The sequence below is a fragment of the Lontra canadensis genome, unplaced genomic scaffold (genome assembly GCF_010015895.1).
Source record: "Lontra canadensis isolate GAN:19392208 unplaced genomic scaffold, GSC_riverotter_1.0 scaffold35, whole genome shotgun sequence".
NCBI classification, from domain to species: Eukaryota; Metazoa; Chordata; class Mammalia; order Carnivora; family Mustelidae; genus Lontra; species Lontra canadensis.
Genome location: NW_022631029.1, coordinates 499593 through 508641, shown reverse-complemented (window position 1 = coordinate 508641; position 9049 = coordinate 499593). Strand labels below are relative to the sequence as shown.

General features: G+C 39.0%; 1 protein-coding gene across 1 annotated transcript; it reads right to left on the bottom strand.

Annotated features, from left to right (window-relative positions):
- Nucleotides 1-3410: 3410 nt before the first annotated feature.
- Nucleotides 3411-4400, bottom strand: LOC116874048 (olfactory receptor 7A17-like). The gene has a single exon (XM_032868475.1). It carries the CDS (start codon nt 4314-4316, stop codon nt 3411-3413), a length of 906 nt encoding a protein of 301 aa, XP_032724366.1. The 5' UTR covers nt 4317-4400.
- Nucleotides 4401-9049: the final 4649 nt, after the last annotated feature.

Below are 9049 nucleotides of genomic sequence, written 5' to 3'. Positions count from 1 at the left end.
CACACTCCTTGCTGTACTGGATGACTTTCTTCTGACCATGATGGCCTATGACTGGTTTGTGGCCATCTCCCATCCCCTGCATTACACAGTCATGAATCCCCAGCTCTGTGGACTACTGCTTCTTCTGTCCTAGGTCACATGTATCCTGAATTCCTTCTTACCAAGTTTAATGATGTTGTGGCTTTCCCTCTGCTTGCCTCTATGTCTACTTGGGATCTTTTCCTCTGTCAAATAAATAAATAAAGTCTTTAAGAAACTATAAATTCTGATTGTGGTCCATTTTTTGCATTGAGATTAAAAACAGGAATTCATTACTAAAATTAATGTTTTCCCATTCTACCTTAAGGCTTTGTGTCTAAATATATATTCTTTTAATTTCATGCTAATTCAAACATTGTCTTTTGATTTCTAACCTTTCCAAATTTCCTTCAGATTTCCTTTCAATATAAGAGATGTGATTATTGTGTCTGTTTTGTACATACATGTGTAGGAGTGTATTTGTAGGATGTAATGTACAAATGCACATATACATATATGTGCCTATGCTTCTTACCCATGAAAGACTTGTTTGACTCACCAAATACTTTCAAACACTGTATTTATTCCCAGCAACCCCCACCTGAATTAGATATAAAGAAACAGAGTTTTTAGGTTGATTACATTTTTTTACAATATATAATAAATCTTTAAAGCTTTTGTGCATTTTCTTGAATTATATATAAATGGAGTCATGATGGTATGTATTCTTAATTTTTGTATGATTACTTGAATTCAGAAAATTTTACATTTTAAATCTGCTTAGTTTCTTCTATGTCATTGTAATTCAATGAATTGTTTAAAAGAAAAATATTGTTATAAGTAATCAATGAATTCAGCAGGATATACAAATATAGAAAAATTGGTTGCAACTCTATACACTAATAAGAAACTCTCAGAAAGAGAAATTAAGAAAAAATCCCATTTATGCCTGCATCAACAAGAATAAAATACCGAAGAATGAATTTAACAAGGAGGTGAAACATCTGTACACTGAAAGCTATAAGACATGGCAGAATGAAATTGAAGACACAGGGAAATGGAAAGATATTCCATGATCATTGATTGGAAGAATTAATAATGTTAAAACATCCATACTAGCCAAAGCAATCTGTGGATTCAGGGTAATTCCTGTCAAAATTTTGGTTGCATATTTTACAGAAATAGAACAAACACTCCTTAAATTTTTATGGAATCACAAATACCCCAATAGCCAAAGCAGTCTTGAGAAAAAGAGCAAAATTGGACGATCATCCTCCCTGAATTCAAACTGTATTGCAAAGCTATGGTAACGAAAACAGCATGCTATTGGCATGAAAAAACCCACAGGTCAATGGAATGGAAAAGAAAGTACAGAAATAAACCCACAGATTAGTGGTTAAGTATTTTACAGCAAAGGACACAAGAATATAAAAAAAGAAGGAACAGTCTATTAAATAAATGGTTTTGGGTAAACTGGACAGCTACTTGCAAAAAATGTAACTGGACCACTATTTTACACCACAGGCAAAATTAACTCAAAATGGATTAGAGACTTAAATGTAAGATCTGAAGCCAAAAAAATCCTAGAAGAAAACATCTTGGCCTTAGCAATGATTTTTAAGATTTGACACCAAAGCAAGGGAACAAAAACAAACTAAACAAGGTCTACCTCAAAGTAAGTACTTTTGCACAGGAAAGGAAAACATCAACAAAATGAAAAAGTAACCTTCTGTTGGCAGGGAATATTACAAATAATGTATCTAAGGGTTAAATATCCCCAATATATAAAGAACTCTTACAACTCAACAGTAGTAACAAACAGTCTTATTAAACAATGGAAAGAGGATCTGAATAGACATTTTTCCAATGAAGACATATAGTTGGCCAACAGGTCCATGAAAAGATACTCAACATCAGTATTCACCAGAGAAAAGCAAATATAAAATACACACACACACACACACACACACACACACACACACACACACATATATGGGATATTGTTTAGTCATGCAAATGAGTGGAATCTTGGCATTTGTGACAGCATGGATGGATCCTGAGGGCATTATGCTCAATGAAATAAGTCAGGCAGAAGAAGATAAATACTATGATCTCACCTGCATGTGGAATCTTAAAAACAAGACAAAACCAAGCCAAGCTTGTGGATATGCAGAACAGATTGGTAGTAGCCTGAGCTAGGAGGTGGGGATTGGGTGAAATGCATGATAATGTCAAAAAGTAAAAATTTCCTATTATAAAATGAGTAAGTCATGGGCATATTATGTCTAGAATGGTGGCTTTAGCTAAAAAAACTGTATTGTACATTTGAAAGAAGCTAGGAGAGGTGATCTTGATGATTGTCATTCTGAAGGAAAGTTTGTAACTGTATATTGTAATGGATGTTAACTGAACTTATTCTGATCACTTTGCAATGTACACAAATATTGAATCATTGCATTGTACACATGTAATTAATGTAACATGATGTCAATTATATGTTAACAACATTAAACAACAACAATAATAATAACAAGGAACAGTTCATCCATAACATTGGCTCAGGTTGCCTCACAAGTATGGTGGCCACAGGTGAGTGTTGCAGGCATCACTATCCATTGGCTGAACCTTAAAGGAGATGATGATAAGTCAAGCAGAGAGAGTCAAGTATCATATGGTTTCACTTACTTGTGGAGCATAAGGAACAACACTGAGGACATGGGGAGATGGAGAGGAGAAGTCATTTGGGGAAAATTGGAGGAGGAAATGAACCATGAGAGACTGTGGACTGTGAGAAATAAACTGAAGGTTTTGGAGGGGATGGAGTAGGGGTTGGGTGAGCCTGGTGGTGGGTACTATAGAGGGCAGGTATTGCATGGAGCATTGGGTGTGGCGCATAAACAATGAATGCTGGTATACTGAAGAGAAATAAAATAAAATAAAATAAAATGGAAAAAAAGGTCTACATCATTCAGAAGAGCAGTTAAGGAGTAAAAAGGAATGATAACAGACCCAATGTGAAAACTGATTTTGTATTTTCCTCTATGGTGAAATTATATAAATGGCCTTAGATACCAAGTGTTAGTTTTATCCATATAAGTAATACAACTCATGATTATTCCTTCAGTAAGTCTAGGGAAATTTTACTTGGCATGATATATGCCATTTGAAAAGAAATAATTTTTCAGATATCAAAGTGGTATTGTAAAAGAAACAGTTTTCAAATATTTCTAATCCAAGCTTGGGAAGAACTGTGGGAACATATAAAAATGTACGTAGTGGAAAATTGTTTTTCAGGCAGAGCAGAAAGCTTACTAAATGGAGTATTCTGAAATTGTATAGAGAAGTTGAATTGTAAGAAATAGAAGTTTCTGGAAAAAGGAGCAGATTCTATGTCACAATGATAAAAAATCATGGCTTTGAGTCCTGCAATCAAGGCACTTCTTCACCACCAGGACAATTGTCCCTTTTATAGGTGCCCTCTTGAAGAATCTTACTAGAGCCTCTTTTATGTCTCTTTTCCTCAGGGTGTAGATGAAGGGGTTCAGCATGGGTGAGACCACCATGTACATCACCGAGGCTACTGCACTTGCGTGGGAGCTCTGGGTAGCCACAGAGCTAAGGTACACTCCCAGGACCGTACAATAAAATAAGGAGACAACTGAGAGGTGAGATGCACAGGTGGAAAATGCTTTGTATTTACCCTCAGTTGATGAGATTCTTCGTATGGATGAAATAATCTTAGAGTATGAACAAAGGATCCCAGCAAGGGGAGCACCAGCCAGCAGTACAGGTGAAACATATATCACCGTGTCATTCAGAAAGGTATCGGAACAAGCAAGTTGGATCATCTGATGGAGTTTACAGAAGAAGTGGGGGATTTCCACCTCTGAACAGAAGGAAAGATGCAACAACATCAAGCTCTGTAATAAGGAATTCAGAACACTAATGATGCAGGACACCAGAGCCAGGACTCCACAGGGCCAGAGGTTCATGATGACCCTGTACTGCAGGGGGTGGCAGATGGCCACAAAACGGTCATAGGCCATCACAGCCAGGAGTAAGTCATTCCAGCCTGCAAAGAGTAAGGAAAAGCAGATCTGGCTGATGCATCCTATATAGGTTATAACTTTGCTCTGTGTCTGTATATTCACCAACATCTTTGGAGTGGTGGTGGTTGTGAAACAGATGTCTACAAAGGATAGGTTGGCAAGGAAGAAGTACATGGGGGTGTGAAGTTGAGAGTCAGAGCTGACAGCCAGGACGGTGAGCAGGTTTCCAAACACAGTGATCAGGTACATGGAGAGGAAAAGCCCAAATATGGGGAGCTGCAGTTCTGGTTTTTTTGATAATCCCAGAAGAAGAAATCCTGAAAATTGGGTATCATTGCCATGTCCTGTGTCATGGTTGTAATGACTTGAAATTAGGAAAAAAATGATTAATTTTAACACAAACAGACATTAGTAACATGGCAGAAGTGCTATATTTACATGGGAAAGTATATTTACATAGGGAAAAATGTAGGCATTAAAGAATTGGATGAAGTGTGCCCTTTACTGGGACTTCAGGAAGACCTCAACACAAGGTGACATTTGAAGACAGACCTCAGGGAAATCTGCAGAGAAGACACAAGTTTATCTGGGGTATGTGTGCCCTGCAGGAAAAGGAGCCAGTGCAAAGCCTGAGGAAAGAACTTGTTTCAGATTAGTTGGAGCTTGTTTCAGACGAAATGGAGCTAGTGTTGGTCAGGAGTTATCCAGGTTATCCAGGTCTAAAAATGGAGCTAGTGTTGTCAGGAGACCAGCAAGAGGGAGAGTGATGAGAGATGATGTCAGGGAATGTTGAACAAGGTGGCACCTGAGACTTCAAGAAGGAAGGGAGTCCTTCATTCATGTGATGTTCCTTGCACTTCATTAATTTTTCTCCTAGGAAAACTGTCAATAAAGATGGATCCATTCTTTATTTTCAAGTGTTGGTTAACACCCCGGAGGTTATATTTCAAGGGTCCCATATTGGGACACTACAGACTCTTGGGGCCATGTAACTACCAGGCTCTTCTCACCTCTAGCTACATATTTAGGAAAGAAATGATATTAGTTAAGATCTCAACATCAAATTATCATTACCCTAAGAAATATAGAAAAGTCCCCAAATTCCAGTTGGTAAGACTCCCATGAACATGTAACTTGGTGCTTCATTTAAATATGACCAGTTTGTCCTGTATTTAGAGAAGTATAAAAATTTTAAAGGAAGAGGAAAACGAAGGGGGAGAAAGGTCTAATAAACCCAAATGGTCCCTGAGAGATCATGAAGACATGAAATCTTCCCTGGTTCTGGCTGCCTTCCAACCCCTTGATGCCCAGAATAACTAATAATGCAGCAAAAACCATTAGCCCAAAAGAGAAAAGAGTGATATATTTATGGTGTCAAGACACCTTAATGTATGAACACCCACTAGATATATGAATAAAAGGAAAAATACATTGACTAAAGGAAATACACAAGGTACAAAAATAGAAGGTATTAATCAAGATTAAATGGTAAAATACTTTCCCAAATGATGTTGAATTCAAAATTTTGTGATTAGTGAATGAGTTTTGAATCCTGGATCTACCACACAGTAGTCATTTGAATTTGGGAAGACAACCAACTCATTCTAAAATTGTAATATTCTCACCAGAATAGTGGCTGTAGTGGTATCGATCCTCCTAAGATGGTCAATAGATTGAGTCCATGTATGTAAAAAGTTGAGCAGAGTTCCTTCCTCTTAGTGTATGAATGGTTATTCTCTGTTCAGTTGTGTTTATGTACAGTGTGTACGTACATGTGGATTTGTGTGTTTGCATGTGCATACATACTTCATCTTAATGTTAAAGGCATGCTTACTGTGGACAGTTAAAAAAAAAGGAATCCACTTCAGTAAAAGAAAAAAAAAATGGTTTTAGTAGAAGTCCAGTGGTGGCTAATGTGGGAAAAGAGTATCAATGAAGAGTCTATCAGAAGAACAGTTTGCAGAGAGAAAAGGTTGTCAGCGTGAGTGCTAAGGTTACATCATACTCCAGGGATCCCATGTTGACTGCTCCATTGTATTCCTCATGGGGTCCACCCCGTGTTCCTGATCTAATTGTGGATGATTTTGGCTCCTCTTACTTTCCTTGATGGCATTCCTTCCTTTGTTATGATGGACTTTGGGTTTTGATTTTTGTTTGACACAAAATCCAGTAGGTCCTCACTTGTCCTCGTTTTCTGTTCCTTGTCTGTTATGAAGAAACCTTATCAGACCATACTCTGTAAAATCTGGCATGTCCTGTGACAATCTATCCCCTTTCTATATATGATTTATCCTTGAAGACCTTGTATTATACTAGCACTTAGTTCCCTGTTCTCCATTATAACCTATGATCCAAAGGAGCAGGGCGTCCCTTGCTTTGTTTGACTCTTTGTGTTCACAAAAGTGCACATTTGTATAGAAACAAGTTTAAAATAAATGAGAATTCATTAAATAGAATGCTAGGAAAAATAAATCAAGTTAAATATGGTGGATTCAAATAATCGTCTTCAACAAAATGAACAATAATCTAATGCTAACATCTTACAAACAAGATATTCAATAGCGACAATCACATCAACATAGGACTCTTGTTCAGGATGAAATGAAGTAAAAGCTTGGAGGTAAAAGAATAGGAAAACATTCTTTTTAATATACGTCTCAAGAGATAGTAGCTAAAATTGTAGTTTGATCATATGTGACCATGAATGGACTCAATCATGCTTATGATAAAGATGCAGGAGAACTTCAGTTGAATACAAAAGAGTGTGTTTCACATAATGACAGAAGATGATTGTTATAAAAAAAAAACCAAAGAAACAGATCTAATTCCAAAATATAAAATGGTAGAAATAGGGACTATTAGATCTTTGGGGGAGACAAGATGGTGGGGAAGTAGGAGGAGGCGCCCTTTCAACGTGTACCCTAAAGTGAGCTGATTACCTACCAAAGAACTCCGATCACCCATGAAATCAGCCTGAGATCAGAATTATATATGTCTGGATCTCTACAGGGGCAGAAGACACCAGTGGGCAGGTAAAGCAGAGTGGGAACATCGGACTGATATTGGAAGATAAACAAAAGGGGGAGGGAGCCACCAGAGGCGACCGTTTGGAAAGTAATATCCCTAATACGAGAGTACCCTGCATCTGGGACCAGCATTAACTTGGAAACTGGTTGAAAGCACTCAGAAAGAGCAAAGGATCGCGGGGTGGGGGGGGTTGTGGGATTCAGGATGGCAAGGGACAGGGGCTTAAGTCCCTGGACTCAGGACAGCCTCCCCTGGCGTGGAGCCAGAGAGAGTGCGGCGGAGAAACAAGGTCTCTGTTTTTGAGCTGCCAGCCTGCCCGAGACGTGTGGGGTCCGGCTCCTGTGAGGGGCTGGGAGCCTCACCAGATGGCAGAACGCCCAGCCATGCTAACAGAGCCTGAGAAGTGCGTGCCCCTCAAACTCCACTGAGAGAGGTGCATGAAGGCCCCGAAGGCCCAGCCGGCTGCTCTTAAACCCACGCCATTGTTTCAGAGCCTGAGATGCGAGCGCCCCATACCGTACCCTGAGAGAGGTGCACGAAGGCCCAACCTTGTGCTCTCGGACCCGCGCCCTGCTCTCAGAGCCTGAGATGCATGAGTGACCCACAGCCTTCCCTGAGAGAGGTGCTTGCAAGCCCGGCGCTCTTAGACCCAGAAAGACCAGGCAAGCCCAGCCAGGGCCAGCGGGAAAATCTCAGTGTGTGATCGCTGCTTGGAACCTCTCTGGAGCTGCCCAGACAGCTGCTGCTGCCATCATTTTGGGAACAAGCAGAAGATCCTGTGTCCCCCGTGACCGCGACTCAGAACCTGCTCTGCCAGCGGCCAAGGGGGAATTTATATGGACTCTGCAACACCCACAGGGGACCAGACTGAGGCTTCTCTCTTAGAGGGAGGCCAAGGTGCAGTTTGCTTTCCTCTAAACCTACAAAAACCATCAAAAGCGGTCAAGGCGAGAGAAAAAAACAAAAGTGAACAAACATAAAAACCTCCAGAGAACAAAAGCCTGAAAAAAACTGGTTTCCTCAGAGCCCACCCCCTTGAGGGGGGCGGGAGGACATTTCTCAGGGAACATCATTGACTGAAAACCCACTTGGCAGGCCCCTCACCCAGAAAACCAACCAAGAAAGAAAGAAAAAAAAAAAAGACTACAAGAGAACAACCACCACTACTTCCTACGACAACTTTTATTTCTAACTCGTTCCCACAATTATGGTCCATTTTTTTTATATAGATAATTTTTTAACCTATTTACCATCACAGTGAGATGTCCAGTACATCAAATTCCATAATAACCTTCTAACTTGAACTTTTTGATACATACACCTGTGTTTTTCTTTTGGATTTCTATTTTTTTAATTTTTTTTCTAAATTTTAGTTTACCTTCGTCTAGTTTATTCCTTTTTTATTTTTATTTTCTAATATTCATATAGAGTTAAACTTCAAAGTAATCCCCTTTCCCCAATTAATACTACCCCTATAGGTAAACCAATTTTTAATCCCCTTTTGTCTTAGGAAAGTTGAGTCCTTTAACAAAGATATCAAGATACATCCAGCAAGAATCAAAACAACCTTCCTCGCCCACACTGAGAATTTATAACCACTCTCCCATCTTTTTCTTCCACCAGTGTTTCTGTGTTTTTGTGTTTGTCCTGATAGTATATAAATCTTATACTTGGGGTTCTTTTTGACTAGGTTCTTCCTTTATTTGCTTATATATATATATTTTTTTCTCTTGTCATATACTTTTATCAGTCTTTTTGTTTGTCTGTTTTTGTTTGTATAATTCATCAAACGTACCTTGGGTGCCATTTGGGTTGAAACTTCTATTTTATCTTCCTTTTTTTTTCCTCTCTCTCTCTCTCTCTTTTTTTCTTTTTCTTTTCTTTTTCTCTCATTTGGGTGGGGAACCCTGATTGCTCAGAAGCGTTCAAGGGTGCACCTTGACTGCACCATGGTC

Bases quoted from the DNA above. Each gene is read 5' to 3' on its own strand.
- LOC116874048 (XM_032868475.1), bottom strand. From the start codon at position 4,316: ATGTACCTGATCACTGTGTTTGGAAACCTGCTCACCGTCCTGGCTGTC.